Consider the following 18,825-nt stretch of genomic DNA (forward strand, 5'->3'; position numbering starts at 1 on the left):
TGTGCCTTGGAGTGCTGCTCCTGCAGGATTGGTGTTTGGGGGTTGGCCAATATTGGAGGTTGGCTAACCACCTTAGAGGCGCAGTACCGCCACCTGCTGGGAACTAGAGTGTGGAGCAATAGAATGGCCACTAGAGTCGCAGGAAAAATTAAATAAATAAAATAAAATAAAATAAAATAAAATAAAATAAAATAAAATAAAATAAAATAAAATAAAATAAAATAAAAAAATAATAAAAAAATAAAATAAAATAAAATTAAAATAAACAAACAAAAATAAAACAAAACAAAATTAAATTCAATTTAAAAAGTAATAACTGTAATAAACAATAACGCTCATTAGGGCACCTTTATTATTATGACTCAGCCTAAAATCAGTTGTACAGTCATACATCTGTTCTCGTCTGCCACACAGTTATTAAAATGTCATTCAAGCTGCTACGTCGCATTGCATTGCCAATGGTAGAAAAGGAAAACATCAACCCAAAGTGGAATGGCTACAAAAGGGAGCAAAACAACGTTCCTTGCACTTATCAGTGACAATGTTTAGTACATACAAGTCATCTAGGGGTGTCACAGTTGCAAGAAATGAGCATAAGGTAAGCAGTCATGACTTGAGTCATGACCGAAAGAACGAGGTCGCGGGTGCAAGCGGCCGAAATGGGTTTCCTCAGGAGGGTGGCTGGCGTCTCCGTTAGAGATAGGGTAAGAAGCTCAGTCATCCGTGAGGGACTCGGAGTAGAGTCCTTGCTCCTTTGAAAGGAGCCAGTTGAGGTGGTTCGGGCATCTAGCACGGATGCCTCCTGGGCGCCTCCCTTGGGATGTGTTCCAGGCACGACCAGCTGGGAGGAGACCACGGGGAAGACCCAGGACTAGGTGGAGAGATTATATCTCTACTCTGGCCTGGGAACGCCTCGGGATCCCCCAGTCAGAGCTGGTCAAGTTTGGGGTCCCCTGCTGGAGCTGTTGCCCCCGCGACCCGATCCCGGATAAGCGGTTGAAGATGGATGGATGGATGGAGCCTAATTTCTTAAATACAATAGCACCATCTTGTGGTTGTAAGACTTACTTGCACATTTGCATAGACATATGCAGTATAAAAAAACACCAGTTCACACAGAATATTTAGCCCAAGGCTGGGAAATGGTGTGCCTTGGAGTGCTGATCCTGCAGGATTGGTGTTTGGGGGTTTGCCAATATTGGAGGTTGGCTAACCACCTTAGAGGCGCAGTACCGCCACCTGCTGGGGACTAGAGTGTGGAGCAATAGAATGGCCACTAGAGTCGCAGGAAAAATAAAATAAATAAAATAAATAAAATAAATTAAATAAATTAAATAAATTAAATAAATTAAATAAAATTAAAAATTAAAAACAGAAAAAACAAACTGTAATAATAAAATAAAATAAAATAAAACAAAACAAAAATTAAATTAAATAAAAAAATTAAAAACAGAAAAAATAAACTGTAATAATAAAATAAAATAAAATAAAATAAAACAAAACAAAAACAAAATAAACTAAATTAACTTAAATTAAAAAATATAAAAAATGAAAAAAGTAAACTGTTATAAACAATAATGTTCATTAGGTCATCTCTATTATTATGAGTCAGCCTCATTTTCTTAAATACAATAGTACCCTCTTGTAAGATTTACTTGCACTTGCAAATAATACATTTGCATAGACATATGCAGTATAAAAAAACGGCAGTTTACACAGAATATTTAGACCAAGGCTGGGAAATGGTGTGCTGATTCTGCAGGATTTAATTTCAATTCAAGACTCCATACCTCAGCAATCACATGATTTTATTACCATGATTTTACAGTTCAGAGTTGCTTTCAGCTTCTTTGCCTACAGTTTCTTAGTGAGGAGGTTAAAGGTACTGTAGTAGCTCCAAACTCCTCATCTATATAACCCAAACCCCCCCTTAATGATATAGAAAAAGTACAGGGAATAACTCATTTTAAGGTTTAAAACAAGCTTTAAATATTACTAAAATCAAGCATTGATTTTGCCCAGACTGATGTTGTACTTTGGGAACAGTCACTGCTGCTGCATAACATAATGGCCTGCTAGTTGTTGCATTAAACTAACTGCATTCAGTGCTACCGTCATGATGTGACCTTGTGACCTCAAGCAAGGTCCAACCACCTACTTATATTCATACTAAACGCCTGAAAATACACCAAAAAGCAGTCAGATATATCTGGAGCGATGATGTTTTTATTTAAACTCGGTATCTGAGGTACATATTTACTGATTTTCACACAAATGATACCAGGCTACATGTATGTTGTTCACACGTTAGCACGACACGGAGAACACTTACATCAACATGACAACAGACATGCACAAACGAGGCAGTGACAGGGGGCGGGGTAAGCACGGGTGGCTAACTGCACCGACCAATCGCTGGCCAGAACACAAAGAACCAACCAATCACAACGGGTGATATCAGGGCTGAGGAGAGGACGAGGGGAGACGGAGGAGGAAGAACAGATGAGGAGGAGGAGAGGGGCTAATACCTAAAATATTAAGACAAATCGTAACACTGAGTACCATAATAAACATAAATAATATTTTCAGTATTGACAGTAAATATCTCATAAATAACATTTTCCCTTTTTAATAACATATAATCCTTAAATCTGGTATGAGCTTCACACTTTCCCATCAATTAGTGTATAATTGACCTTACTGCAGCGAACACACACTCACACACACACTCACACACACACACACTCTCTCTTTCTCTCACACACACTCACCTTTTATATATTTCTCTTTTAAGTACAATTCTGTTCAATGTTACGGGAAAAATACTGTAGGACCGGGGACACGGGGTCGTCTAAAGGTGGATTAAAGGTGATGCTTAGTTAGTTGGGGGTCACATGCAGACTGATATGTACAACTGTAAACTCCCTCAGTCCCTCCCTCCCCCTTTCATCTCTCTGTCTCTCTGACTATCCTTCTTTTTTACCTTTCTTCCACCAAAACACACCTCCACACTCTCTTCCTTTCATTTTTGTACGCTATATCTTTCTTCTCTCTTTCCCACCCCCTCTCCCCTTGTCTCCCCATCTCTAAGCTGGTCTATTTCAGGTCCCCAGCGTCTCCCGCGATGGTCTTTTTGATGCGGAGCAGCATCGTGGTCAACCACTGGTCCAGACGAGACACCGAGTCGTACTCCTTAACGGCCTCCGTGAACGCCTCGCTGTTCTGCTCCTCGTGGGAATCAAGGAGTTTCTGTGGAAACACAACATTTTTTACATTACTAACAACAAGAAGTAGCGAGTGAGTGAGTGTGAGCATTAAGAAAAACACAAACAGAGTTGTGGTATATAGTCATATATCTGCAAATCACTTCTTAGAGCAGGGGTTCTCAAACTTTTAATTTCCAAGGACACCTTCGTAATTGTAACATAGATTAAGCATAATGCTTACAGCCATTTGTACTGTTAGATGCCGTTGGAACTATTTGTAATCTGCAACTTTTCAACCTAAATACTTCAGACCTGTTTCATAGTGATAAACAGATTTTCAATTTCATTCACATTTCAGTTCCAATCATGTTCAGATAAGATGATATAATCCTTTATTAGTGCCACAGCGGGGACATTTGCAATGCTATGAGATATTAATACTTATATACCTTTAACCAGAGGGTGATTTTATTCAAATTGCATTTGGACTCAACTTGACAGCATTTATAGCAAGTAATTGATCCTAAAAGCTTTCAGAAAATGAGCTGGCATAGTCCTCATAAATCCAGATATTTAAAGTAACCCATCTAAAGCTGACTTTCAGTGAGTGCTTCAATGTAAAAATAATGACGTCATTGCTTGGTGTCTCAATCATATCAGAGTTTCTATTGGCTCAAAGCTAACGTGGGTGGGAGTAATGGACATAATGTGCTTGTTTTATTGGCGAAAATGGTCCCCATCTGTAGATATGCATTTTTTAATGATTCAGCACAATTTTATAATTCATAACAGATTATTTTGCGGACCCCCTGACAGAGTGCCACGGACCCCTGGGGGGTCCCCGGACCCCACTTTGAGAATCACTGTCTTACATGACTTGCAATTTTGCTATGATTTTGAAAGACCAATTGTTTATTTTATTGTTAATATAACTGATAATTAAAACTTTTATGATCATGGACTGCTGATAGCAATAGCAAACATGACCTTTAATACAATATTAATGCACACTCAACATTATTTATGAATATTTAGCTGATAACAATCATATTTTAATATATTTAAGCTTGAGCTGCTTTTATAAAAGAATAAAAATGGTGAGAGAGAGATGGAGAAAAAAAGAAACTTACCTTTAAGAGTTTGAGCTCTCTGGAGTCTGAGAAGGCTGGAAACATCTCCTCGTACTTTTCTATGGCGAGCTGCAACACACACACACACACACACACACACACACACACACACACACACACACACACACCCACACACACACACACACACACACACACACACACACACACACACACACAAGTGTGTAAGTGTCTGTCTGACATTTTCACAACGCTGCTTCAGAATGAATATAGGGGAAACAACACTGTTCCATCATAAGCTGTTGTGGATCACTTTGGTGAGTAACACACGTGTCAGCTGAGTAGATGTCCTTAATGTGACCCAGGACACATTCACTATGCTAAAACAATGTGGCCCAGACCACCTCTGAATGGGGTCTGAAAGATCCGATCTCCCCGGTGTGCACACAGATGTGTTACCTTGGCGTTCAGCTCGTCCACTATGAAATGACACAGCGAAGCCTTGAAGAAATACTCTTTAGCGTTGTACTTCAGCAGAGGGTTGTCCATGGTGCTCATAGCAACCTGAAACACACACACATGCAGAAACACACTGAATGACAGCATGTGATCAGATAGGATGATAAAAATATCTCTTATGAGCTTTCACATGTACAATACGATACGATATACTTTATACCCATAGGGAAGTTAGTCTTGGATTCAAATGCTGCATACATGACATAGCGTCTTATCATATAGCTGCCTCCGTAGTAGTAATAATACAAAAAACAGACAACATATAAACAACATGTACTTAAGCACATCACAATCACACATTACACATATTATACAACCATTATATACCAAATATTTTATGGATATTTCATATTATATTCACTGTGTAACAATAACAACTAATAAACAGTATACTGCAGGAAGCTTGTTTTTTGAGCAGATTATTTCCTGTTGTTTTAACTTTTCTAATGCAGGACGAGGCTGTTTAGCAGAGAGGGAAGGCTCTGGGATATAACTTTTCAGAACTGTTCAGTTCTTCACTGTGCCCTGATCCTGTTTATATATAGTATATATACTAAAACAAGGGATTACTTTACAAACGGCGTGTATTCAGCTGTTACCTGTTCATAGATTTCAATAGCTTTCTGGTACTGCTCCAGCTGAGCGCTGTAGTGTCCGACCTTCAGGAGACATTTGTTGGCGGAGCTGAAACACACAAACAAAGAAACTAACGAGTTAACGGCTCATATGTGCGTCACTATTGTTTCCACCATCATTCTCACCGCCTGGAAGTATAATACAGGGATATTTTCCAGGCCGAGCTTTTGTAGATTGGTCTCATTTAGATGATGGATGACGTGTTACTCTTCTGTAAAGATCATCGGGCTTCGCTGTAATAAATCTATGGGAGTCGTTCACTGACCACCTTGTCGTATTGTTACAGAGCTGCAGCTTTTAATGGGACTCACTGCACCACAGTCAACAATATGCACTGTCATTGTCAAACAACTCAGCTCCGTAGTGACAAAATATATATTTATATACATGTATGATTATATATTGTAACATATACATCTTCAAATATCTTTTTTCTGTCTGACCAACAGTCCAAAACCCAAAGATATTCACATCACTGTAATGTAAGACAAGGAAGAGCAGAAAATGTTCAAATGTTTTGCTTAAAAATGGACTTAAACAATGAATAGATTGTTGACAGACTGATTGATTAATCGACTAATCGTTCAGCACATTTACCTGTTAGATTCTTCTCCCTTGTAGTAGTCTGCTGCCTGCTCATAGTGGGCGATGGCCTGAAAACAAAACACACAAGTCAGCACAGAAGATCATCATTTATATTCAACAAAAACATAAAAGACTGAGTAAGGGAAACTGAAAATATTTATTCACCCCCCCTCACATACCTTCTCAATATCGACCAGCTCAGCCTCATAAATCTCTGCTATAGTGATGTGATGTTTGGCTGCGATGGTAAACCGACCCTGTAACCAACACACACACATAAATACATACAGGGTACTATTCAAAGATGAAAGTGATCAAATTTCATTGATTTCAAAGATATGCATTAGAAATTATTAACAAAAAATTACATAATTTAAAACAAAACCTTGATTAAAAAAATACAATTAATAAAGAATATACAAAATAATAATATAAATAAGATGAATAATAATTATATTAATAATATTTTAAAGGTGTGCATTGGAAATTATTAACAAACAATTAGTTAATTTAAAAAATAAAATTAATAATATAAAAATAATTATAAATAATAATTAAAAAATCTGCATTGGAAACTATTAACAAAAAATTACATAATGTAAAACAAAACCTTAATTTTAGAAATCTAATAAAGATACATATAAAACAACAACAACAACAATAATAATAATAATAATAATAATAATAATGATAATAATGATAATAATTATAATAATTTAAAGATTGGCATTGGAAATTATTTTAAAAAGACAATTTAAAACAAACCTCAATTTATTTATTTTTAATAAATAATACCTATAAAACAACAATAATAATAATAATAATAATAATAATAATAATAATTATTATTATTATTATTGCTAAAACAAAATAAATAAAACAAAATAAAACAAAATAAAACAAAATAAAATAAATAAAATAAATAAAATAAATAAAATAAATAAAATAAATAAAATAAATAAAATAAAATGCGGATGGATAAGAGTGAATGTCGATGGCTGAGGCTGAGCTTACCATGTCAGTGTAGATGTCAATGGCCTGATTTAGACAGTTGATGGCCTCTGGAGGGAGACAGATTAGAGAGAAAGGAGGGATGTTATAAATAAAAGGAAACTGAGACAAGTCTGCTGAAGCCTTCTGAGTCTGCTTAGTCAAATTAAAACAGTCCCCCCCCCTGTGACTCCTAACCTGTAGTATTTTATTAAGCTCGTCACCGAGAGGCTGCTGCTGCAGCATAACCCAGATATCAATTTTCCTCGAGCAACCCGGGGACCCAATTTAATCTTCCAACAATACCACCTCCGGGTCCCGACTCCGACTGTAATACAGAGGCTTCCCTTTTCAAGTAACAGGAGTGATACCACGGTGGAGAAATACTCTGACGCAAGTATAAGTCCTGCATTCAAAATGTTTTAAAATAAAAGCAATAAAGTATAAGCATCAAAATATACTAAGATGTGAAATCCTAAATCGTTAATATGCTTTCAGACAAATATTAATGCCTGATGTTTCTCTTCTTACATAACAAAAGTGATGAAAATCATTACATCACGTACTGATGCTGCTATTTGGGAAGAAAGAGAACAATCCATGAGATTATATCTTAGATTAGATACTGGATCATTGAAACAACTGTGTGAGCGTTTGTACAGATGTTTGTGAGAGATTGTACAAGCATTTCTGTGTCAAACCTTCCATGTTTTATCTCTGCAATAGTAACCAAGGCACTTTGTCACATCTGTCTGCCAATACACCAGATGTTGTAGTGGTCAATAAAGAGTTTGTTTTAGAGGTGGCCTGCACCTTTGACTCTAGAAGAAGCCTTTATGATCAAGGTCATTAAATACCAACCATTCCTAAATACCATCTCAGAGCTGGTTAACGGTGCAGACTACTTGTTTTCATATTTGGCAGCGGTGGACATTCACATGTTGGTCGTAAAGTCTAAGACACACCAAGCTGACTCAGAGAACTAGCGGCGATGAATGCTGACGGTTGCGTCACCTCACGTCGCCTTTGTCTTGGCCGACAAGTTGCACTTGAACACACCGCAAAGACGACAGCCGACGGCCAGTCAGCACGTACGTTCTGCGCCTGAACTGACAACTGAGTAGGCCTACTATGTTTTCTATTGTGAAGACCTACTGGATGTCACTGGTCTGTGATTTTGTGAATGTATTCTGCGGCACCTATAATATTTGTGTCCTTTTATCTCCATGCAGACACAGATAAATTGTTGAATTGTGTGTGTGTGTGTGTGTCAGACCTCACCTGGTGGGTCGGCCTTCTTGTAGGCGTTGCCGGCGTCGACGAAGCTGGTGGCGGAGTCCAGTTTGTTCTGCAGCTGCATGTGGAGCCGAGCAGCCTGACAGAATGCATTCCCCGCAGCTAGACACACACACGCACGCGCACGCGCACGCACGCACACACACACACACACACGGTCAGTAGTTGGACCAAACAGCCTCGTTTTCTAATTATTAGTCTCGCTGAACTACGTGACTGTGTTCACGATTCAGTCTGTCGACACACATCTGAACAGCAGGAGCTATTATTGGCACATCTGTCCTGATCTACACACACACACACACACACACACACACACACACACACAGACACACAGACACTGGTTTCTGCAGCTATGCACGTCACACTTATTAGTCCTGAATCTTTCCCATTTGTAAATGTTTAAAGCTCTTATGCTGTATGAGGTAATATCACTCTCTGCAGGCTGTTGAATCATTTATATCCTGTTAAATTCTGGATGAATGAATGTGTGCGAGTCGGAGTTTGTTTATTTGAGCACAGATTTATGTTTTTTTTTTTATGTTTAGTATACAGTGTGTGACATACAGTATATACATGTGACATGTGTGTGTGTGTGTGTGTCACCTACCACTCCAGTTCTTTGCCATCTTGAACATGTTGGCTGCTCTGGCGTACATTTCACAGGCGTCCTCCACCTTATGGTTTCCCCTATAAAACATATAAACACACACAAAAGGCAAAATTAATTACATTATTTTACTCTATCTGCTCGACTCACTGTCTCACTGTGTCTGAGTTTTATTTCTGTTCGTACTGCTTTAAAAAGAAACCTCAGATTTATGCTTCATAGGAGGGAGAATGTGAGATTTTAGAGAGTTTCAGCTGCAGGGTGAATCGCATCCTCAGCTGACCTCCACCGTGATGTCACTCAGCTGGACGACCATGAATGCTGCTTACCTCTTTTATATCAGAGGACAAAGCCAGAGGGGGACAGTTTGCAACGTTAAACTGAATAATGCATCCCAAATTCAAAATGATATCGAGAACAGCGTGGTTGCAAATTGTGATTTGGTAATTATAAGTGTGTATTTTCATCTGTAATAATATAATCATCTGTTAAATGTGACGTAGAGTCGTTATTGAACGGATAAAGTTAACGCCTCTCTGTGCAGCTCTAGATGTTGCTGAAGGAAGCTGATTTCCTCCATTTTGTTGTTTACAAGAACTTGATTGCTACTTCAGGTAAAAGTGCGACAGTCAGCATCTCACAGAGGAAACTTTCGCCTGCTGCAGAGAAATACATGCAACGACAACTATATTAAAACATTATGCCAATACTGAGGGATAGGGGAGAAATGGTCTTCTTGAATTGATTCACAACTTCAAAAAAAAATAATTCTGAACATAGATATTCGGATTCAGACAGCTTTATTGATATAAACAACTCCATAACTGTATAAACACTTCACTCTGCTTTTATGCCATCATTTCATTTGTCACACTGTCTATATTAACGCACAGCGGATTGAAGAAGATCCTGAATTTAGCACCACTGTGTACTAAATAGAGAATCAAATTGAATTGAATCGTGAGATACCGAAAGATTCACACCTAGACCAATAAATCAGGTTGAAACGCTGCCTGATTGACTGACTTTCCAATGCATCGATCTTCTTAAGAAGGACATTTTTATAAACACATTTTATAAAAAAAATGTCACATTTTCTATAGCGGATCGTCACAATCTGCCAAAACCACTAAATGACCCCAACTGAGTGTCTGAGTCTCTTAACTCGGGGCTGAGGCTCATTAAAGAAACATGCTGCTGGTTCCCACGTGGGCGAAACAGATGTGACCCATTTCAGTTCTCTGGTTTAAGATTATTTATCTATAATATTAATTTTATATCATGAAGATGCAAAATGTGGTCACAGATTTGGAAAATGGTGGTTAAGGTGACCAACAGCATGAGACATGATGCAGCAACTAGATTTAAATTGAACTAATTTGAGTTTGAAAAGCTTCCTGATGAAGATAAATGTTTGAACTCGACAGTAAATCTGCATTTTCTGCTCCTGGTTACTCAGGTAGCAGAATAAACTGGCTTGAAGATTTTAATGTTGTCTGAGTTTATATCTATGTTTTTATTTTCTTGTGCTTATTTATAGCTTGGTTTTCTGTAATCAGAGTTGGTCTATAAGAAAGGAGCGCTGTAATTTCGGTGATTTTATGTTGTCTGAGTTTATATTTATGGTCTTATTTTATGTTTTCTTGTGGTTATTGAAGTTTTCTGTAATCAGAGTTGGTCTATAAGAATGGATCGCTGTAATTTCTGTAATTTTATGGATGAATTAATTTAATTAGAGCTGCAGCTAAGTATTATTATCTATTAGATTTATTTAATTACATTTCAGATGGAAATATTGTACTTTTTTTACTCCAAATCTGAAAAATAAATAAATAAATAAATAATACTTATATGATAATGATGCAGTACTACTATTAATCTATACCCAGTATACAGTATAGTATACTGGAATTGGCTCCACATTGATTGACGAACTATGACATTAAAATGCTCTTAGATGTATTCATAAAAACAGAATAATATAATCTATCTACGTGTATCTACAATTCCTACATGCAACATTGAAAACATACTGTAAATGTATAAAAGATAAGGTTTTACTATAACTACTCAACATAATGATGAGGTAAAGATGCGGGTTCTACCTGGAGCACTCTAGAAGGGACCACAATCAATCAATCAGTTAATCAATAGCCTTAGTCAGCTAGTCAATCTATCTATCTATGTGAGGTTACATCATATCTACATGTAAACATCCTTCTCCCTTCCACACATGAAGGCCACCAGCCCACTCCATCCTCCTCCCATCCTCTCACACACGATAATAAAACCAACCCCCGCATCATCATCATCATCATTATCACCACCATCACACCGTCCTGCCTGCTCTGCTCTCCCCGCCTTCCTGCACCTCTTCCTCGGCCTCACGCTGCGTGCCAACCCGCTCACGTCCTGCAGCAGGAGCATCATCATCGATGAGCCACCTCTACATCTACATCACATCACATCTCTGTTCACGACACGCAGCCAGGCCACATTATCTGCGATGACAGCTCACATTTTTTGGCATGCAGCTGCAGAATAAAAGATGCTGCATGATAATCCGTGGATAAATCTCAATGTCACAGTGAGCAGCTCCTATAGAGATATAATATTAATATATATAAAATAAAGGCCTCATAATGGAGAACCATAGAGGCGCAGTGGAGCTATAATAAGATTATTATAAGGATCCTCCATCACGGAGAGCAGAAAGCACTAACAGGCTCTGAGAGGCCTGCAGGAATCAGAGAGACAGAGACAGAGAGGTAAACAGAGAGAGAACGAGAGCATCCTTTCATCCTTTTACCCGAACATCCCTCCGAGGAAGGATCCGGACGCCTTGACCTTCTTGTCGGCCTCAGCCATCAGCTGCATGGCCTCCTTCTCTTTGCCGGTGTTGTCCATGTTGAGCCGGAGGATGAGGAGGAGAACGGGCCGATGTTCCGCAGTGGACGGAGAGGAGAGGAGGAGCAGAGAGAGAGAAGAGGAGGATGGAGAGGAGGATGGAGAGGAGGATGCTGATGCTGAGAGGCTGCAGCTCTTCTTCTACGGAGACACAGAAAGGTCATGTGAGGTTCGATGACGCCATCTGCTGGACACTACAGGAGAGAGCAGCTGTAGAAGGAGAAGTAAAAAAAACAGCATATTTTCTTACTTACCTTTCAGTGAAAGCCCAATCTAGTCATGCAGATGTTGTTTTAATGCTTCCAGGTTGCATTGGTAGAATGTTATTAAGTACATTTTCTAAAATAGGCCAATTAAGTAGCCTACAATTTTTAGTATTTCTATTTTATGCTGCTTTATACCTCTACTCCACTATATATATACAGTATATATATATATATAAAGAGTTTTAAATGCTTGACAAATCTCCCTTTAAGGTACTGAACAGATACAAATTGTTTTGATTAAATATTTTAATCGATTGACAGCCCTAATATATATATATATATATATATATTTATATATATAAAATATATAATATATATATAAAAAATATATTATATAATATATATATTAAAAAATATATATATATATATTAGGACTGTCATTCGAGGGCTGTATTAGGGCAGTCAATCGATTAAAATATTTATATATACAGCATATAATATATATCTTTATATATATATTATATATATAATATATATTTTATATATATATATATATATATTATATATATAAAGATATATATATATATTAGGGCTGTCAATCGATTAAAATATTTAATCCCAAATTAATCACACATTTTTATCTGTTCAGTACCTTAAAGGGAGATTTGTTAAGCATTTAATACTTTTTAACACAAAACAATAACAAATATTGTCCAGAAACCCTCACAGGTACTGCATTTAGCATCGCAAACGCAATTAATTACAAATTAATCAGTTTTTTTGTTTCTGTTAAAAATGTACCTTAAAGGGAGATTTGTCAAGTATTTAATACTCTTATGAACATGGGAGTGGGAAGATATTCTGTTTTATGCTAAATGTAAGTATATATTTATTATTGTAAATCAATTAACAACACAAAACAATGACAGATATTGTCCAGAAACCCTCACAGGTACCGCATTTTTTAATTTTACTTATCTTATTTACTCATTTTACTAAATGTATCTTACTTAATTGTTATTGTATTAGGCACTGGTGCTAGAAATAGTACTTTTTATTTTATACACTTGAACTTGTTGTAATTTTGTTGTAATTTTGAGCAATCTCTGGCACAAAAATTTCCTTCGGGATTAAAGTTCTATCTTATCTTATCTTATTTAGCATAAAAAATATGCTCCAATCATATCATAAAGTGGGCATGTCTGTAAAGGGGAGACTCGTGGGTACCCATAGAACCCATTTACATTCACACATCTGGAGGTCAGAGGTCAAGGGACCCCTTTGAAAATGGCCATGACAGTTTTTCCACGGCAAAATTTAGCGTACGTTTGTAGCGTATCTTCACTCTAGCTTTAAAACTGAGCCTGTAAACTCGCAAGTCCGCATTAATGTATTAAAGAAAAGTGGATTTAATTAATTTGCATTAACACGTATGTATGTATATATATATATAACCAGTATATATATATATGCTCTTACACGTATTTAAAAACAGAATAATACAGGCCTAATATTGTATAATAATATTACACTGTTAAAGGTGCCATATGCATAACTTTTGACACTTTAAAGGAGCAGTGTGTAACATTTAGGGGGATCTATTAGCAGAAATGGAATATAATATTAATACCTTTTCTTTAGTGTATAATCACCTGAAAATAAGAATCGTTGTGTTTTTGTTACCTTAGAATGAGTCGTTCATATCTACATAGGGAGCGGGTCCTCTTCACGGAGAATGAGCCGGAAAAAAAAAACAGAGCTAAAAGAGAGTAAATATGGACATCTTCATCATCATCATCATCATCATCATCATCATCATCATCAGAGAGACACAAATATGACCCAATATATGTCAGTGTTGTGTTTCCAGCTTGTTTCTGCTGCCACCAAGTGGTTGTTTGGTGACATCATCAACCCAACTGAGTCTGAGTCAGAGTTAATGTGCAGTAAAACTAAAACAATGTGCTAAAAGAGGCTAATAAAGTTGGTGAAACTCCCACATTACACAGTCATTGATCTGTTGTTAATACAAAAAATATTGATTAAATCTATTGGCTGTACCTTTACATTATATTTACAAAGTCAGAGTTAGTTTGCATTATTTTAAACAATTTATTTATGGAAATTACCTCGACATACTTGTAGGGCTGCAACTAACGATTATTTTCACAGTCAGCTAATCTGTTGATCACTTTTTTGATTGATCGATTAGTTGTTTGGTCTATAAAATGTCATAAAATGGTGAATCAGTGTTTCCCTAAAGATGACGTCCTCAAATGTCTTGTTTTGTCCACAACTCAAAGATATTCAGTTTACTGTCATAGAGGAGGAAAGAAACCAGAAAATATTCACATTTAAGAAGCTGCAATCAGAGAATTTACACTTTTTCCCCCTTAAAAAATTACTAAAACCAATCAATCGATCATCAAAGTTGTTGGTGATTAATTTAATAGTTGACAACTAATCTATTCATCGTTGCAGCTTCACATTGTGATCATGAGTAGGAATGAATAATGAAGTTGTGTGTTTGAGCAATGCTTACCCAACAACCTTAACGTTGTAATACTGGACTCACCGGAGGTTCATTAGAGGTTAAAATGGACTATTAACAGAAAAATACAAATAACATGACAACACAAAGATGACACACTGTGCAAGAGCGTTAAACGTTGTACTGCCAAGGTAAATAAATACACAAATAAGTCACCCACACTACGCAAAAGAACCAAAAACATATTGAACATATAATGACAGCCCTCCTCCACCTTCCTCCCCCGTGACGACTACAGCACACCTCCTCTCTCTTTGAGAGCCCACATCGTCGTGCTCTTACACAAAGTTAAAGTGATGCAGTGGGTTCGTCTTGATGTGGTTGACAACAGTAATTACCTCCTCTCAGTGCATCTCCTCTAAAGAAGTTAACACAGCTTGCGATGTTGGACTACAGCACAGCTCTGAATATAAACTGATATAACACCTCATTTTTTAGATCAAATATGTTTAATTTCCAACTGGGCTTAAAATAGCATTCAGTAAAACCAAGAAACAAATTCAACTGGCGGAGAAATCCAAGACAATAAAAGCATGCTCAGTTCAACCACTAAAGCAGGGGGTGCGTTCAACAAGGCATTTTTGTTGGAGAACCACTTTAGACATGTTATTAACAGATTAACAGAATAGTGAGGTACTTTACTTCTGAGTCTAAAATATTGCCGTTATTAGGATTGCAGTGTAGGCTCCTTTACGAGGTCCGGTTCAGGATCAATCTTCTTGAATTTGAAGAAAAGGTTCCCTGCAAAAAGGGTTGTTGAACACAGCTGAAGCTTTAGTCCTTTTAGAGGAAAAGCAAAACATGGAAAATATGTTCGACTAATATTTTCTGGAAGATCACTGTACAAAGAGTGATTACATTTTTACAAAAAAAAGGTAGACTTTGCTCTCTTCAACAGTTTTATAAATGATTTATGTCCTTAATTATCATGAAAATAACAATAAATAAACAGATCATCAGAATGATTCAAACCACCTCCACATCAAAACAAATAAATCATGCAGTGGCAGCAGACTTTGAGGCTCTTCCGCGTCCAACAGGACGTCCAGCTGTCCGTTAATTAGTGCAGCAGTCTGAGAGAACTGATGGGATGTTTGCTGCTGTCGCTGGTCATCAATCAGAAACAGGTGAATTTTTGCAGGAACGTTGTACTTAAATCTGTCTGTGCAAACCTTCCTCTCCTTTCCCTTAAACATTATTGAAGTAAAAGTCCATAAATGTCTAACAGTCATGCTATGATAATATATAATTTTAATAACTTAACTTTGAGATTCATTTTTTTCCTCCCAGAATCTCATAAATTAATAAATAAATAAATAAATAAATAATCAAACTATTTTGAGGACTCAATAAAAGATCCAGCGGCAGTCTAGCATAAATAAAAAAAAATACTAATAATTACATATATTTACTGAGTTTCTTTATCCTCTGTAATCACATTCAGAAGATTTCCTCACTCAAAATCAAGTGCGTCAACATACTCGTTAATATTCTGAATACTTAACTTGTTATATGGATGAACAATCAACCCCGGACACTGGTTCCCAACCTTTATCCTAAAGGGACCACTGAGTCATTCAGTAAACCGACAACCCCTGACTAAAGCCCCGTTTCCACCGCAGGAACTTTCCCCAGGAACTAAGAGCCTTTTGAGGAACTCTTTGCATTTCCACCACAGGAACCAGGGTCTAAATTAATTTCCGGGGACATTTAAGCCCCCCAAAAGGCCCTGGTTTGGGGGTAGTACTTTTGTTTGATAACTTTAAAAGTTAAGTTTAATCTCTGCTGTCGGCTTCCCGGCTCATTTAAAAAAAAATGACAGAGAGAAAAAGACGTAGTGCGACGTTGCCGTGAGAATGAATCGGAGAAAATAAAGTTATTTTCTGATTGTTTCACGACGGTTACGTCCTAAAGCACAAATACATATCCATCAAACACTCAACAGATGATTTACTGTGGAGATAGATGCTCTTAGTTTCATTTTCCCCCGCTGCATTTCAGTCATCACCTCCAATAAATATACAAAATAGTAAATATCGTCGCAGTGAGACGGCTTGTTTTTTAGATGACCACGGTGAAAACGCAGACAACAGCGGCTGAAGGAACCTTTTAATTCCTTGGAAAGAAGTTCCAGGAGTCATTTGTTAGTCTGCTGGCACGCAGATTAATACGATTTATAACTGGAAGCGAGCAGCAGGCCCTAATCAATTAAATTGGATGAGAAAAGTGATGACACATTTAGATTTAGACAAAATAAAGTTCTCATTAAAAAGACAAAGGAGGGTAAATTCTACAGAATATGGTCACCTTTTATAAATTACTTTAATCAGACCAGAAACTGAAACATTAACAAATATGAATACAGAATTAATACCTGACAAGGGTAATAAGCATCTACCCCCTTTTTTATTTTATTCATTATTTTTATTTATTTATTAATTTGTATCTACCCCCTTTTTATTTTATTATTTATTTATTTTTTATTTATTAATTTTTATCTACCCCCTTTTTATTTTATTATTTATTTATTTTTTATCGACCCCTTTTTTATTTTATTCATTATTTTTATTTATTTATAAATTTGTATCCACCCCCTTTTTATTTTATTATTTATTTATTTTTATTTATTATTATTTATTTTTTAAAATATTTTTATATTATTATTTAATTATTACTTTTTTCTTGTTTTCTGTTGGTAAGGTAACACACTCTTCTGTGAACTGTAAATTGGTATTATATGACAGATTGTTTACTAACAATGTATAATTATAATTCTTATACTTTGTATGAGAGAGATTTGTGATTTGCAGGTTTCAATTGTTAAAAGCACAATAAAAACAGTGATGGAAGTAGTTCCAGGGACTAGAAGTCCTGGGAAGTTTTGGTGGAAACCCGGCTTTAGTCATGTTAATAAATGTGTAAATAATCCAGCACCTCTCTCTCTCCACCTCCCTATACTCATATTTTGAGTGTTATTCATTTTTCAAAAAAAGAGACAAAACGCACAATGAACAAAGTTTAAGATTAATTTGACTCAGAAGTAAAAAAAATATTTTAATATTTTTAGTTATCGCAATAATATCGTTCTTTTAATCGTGCTGTGGAAGTCTGATATCGTGACAACTCTAATATAAACTGTATATATTTAAAAACTGTCTTACATCCTGTTAAATCAAGAAAGCCTCGTGACCCCTAGTGGGGTCGGGACCCCCGGGTTGGGAACCAGCGACCTGAGGAATAAAAACGGTCCAATAATATGCTCTTGATATATCACATGACATTAGATGCATTGATGTAACATAAAACCATGGAAGTAAAACCATTGTGTGTTTGTATTTTCCCATATTCTGAAAAGTAAACAGTAAAGTATTCACATTATGCTGTGGTGTGTGTGTGTGTGTGTGTGTGTGTGTGTGTGTGTTGTCTTCCGCTGCTGTGCACATCATCCTGTGTTGTTATAATAGTATCCAACATTATTTCTAATTGTGTAATTTATTTTCTCTCATTCGTTTACCACCACCGAAGTAAAATAACCTCCAGCTGCTCTTTATAGGTGTATAGCTATTATTGCAGTTATTGATTCAGATCTTTATAGTAGTCGTCATGGCGACGGCGACGGCTGGCTGACTAATAAGGAGATAAAATAGCTGCTTGGAATTTGTTGAACACCGCTCAAGTGATCGAACGTCTCTCCATGTGCATATAAAATAGTATGTTCACTGCACAAACTGTCAGATAGATAGATAGATGGAGAGATAGATGGAGAGATAGACAGATAGGTAAGTAGATAGATAGATGGATAGAGAGATAGGTAGATAACGGTAGATGTCGGTAAATAAGACTAAATGGGTTCTGATTGCAAAGTGCATGCTTGAATGGAATTAAAAAATAAATCATTAAAGCATTCTTCCATTAAAAAGAAAAGTAACAGTCTTTATAATCGTGACATCTCCTCTCACCAACGTCTCCCCTCTTACTTCCTCCTGTTTTGATCCTGATTCACTCCGCTCTGCTTCTGACGATTCGTTGACTCTTCTTCTTCTTCTTCTTCACTCCTCAACACATTTTTCTTCTTCTTCAGTCCTCCTCTGACAGAGGCTCGTGTGGGGTCGACGGTCGGGACTTGCTTTGACCTCTGACCTCCGTCTTCCTGTCCTGCAGGAAGTCTTCAATCTCTCCGGGCAAACACTGGAACTTCTCCTGAAACTCCGCCTCCACGGCCGCTTGCAGC

The 18,825-nt window shown here is 36.7% G+C and overlaps 2 protein-coding genes across 2 annotated transcripts in view; both read right to left on the minus strand.

Annotated features, from left to right (window-relative positions):
• Positions 1-2,208: 2,208 nt before the first annotated feature.
• Positions 2,209-11,978, minus strand: napba (N-ethylmaleimide-sensitive factor attachment protein, beta a). Its single transcript, XM_074647375.1, has 10 exons — positions 11,740-11,978; positions 8,931-9,010; positions 8,306-8,422; positions 7,049-7,095; positions 6,214-6,291; positions 6,047-6,102; positions 5,413-5,497; positions 4,754-4,858; positions 4,337-4,405; positions 2,209-3,249 (listed from the first exon to the last, which is right to left on the minus strand). Exons 1-10 carry the CDS (start codon positions 11,835-11,837, stop codon positions 3,097-3,099), a joined length of 888 nt encoding a protein of 295 aa, XP_074503476.1. The 5' UTR covers positions 11,838-11,978; the 3' UTR covers positions 2,209-3,096.
• A 3,045-nt stretch (positions 11,979-15,023) lies between these two features.
• Positions 15,024-18,825, minus strand: part of LOC141774594 (1-phosphatidylinositol 4,5-bisphosphate phosphodiesterase beta-1-like) — a 35,071-nt gene continuing 31,269 nt past the window's right edge. The window contains exon 32 of the mRNA XM_074647374.1: positions 15,024-18,824. Within this exon, the coding sequence (XP_074503475.1) occupies positions 18,672-18,824 (153 nt within the window). The 3' untranslated portion in view covers positions 15,024-18,671. The remainder of the gene's footprint in view (position 18,825) is intronic.

Source organism: Sebastes fasciatus, chromosome 9 (genome assembly GCF_043250625.1).
Source record: "Sebastes fasciatus isolate fSebFas1 chromosome 9, fSebFas1.pri, whole genome shotgun sequence".
Classification (NCBI taxonomy): domain Eukaryota; kingdom Metazoa; phylum Chordata; class Actinopteri; order Perciformes; family Sebastidae; genus Sebastes; species Sebastes fasciatus.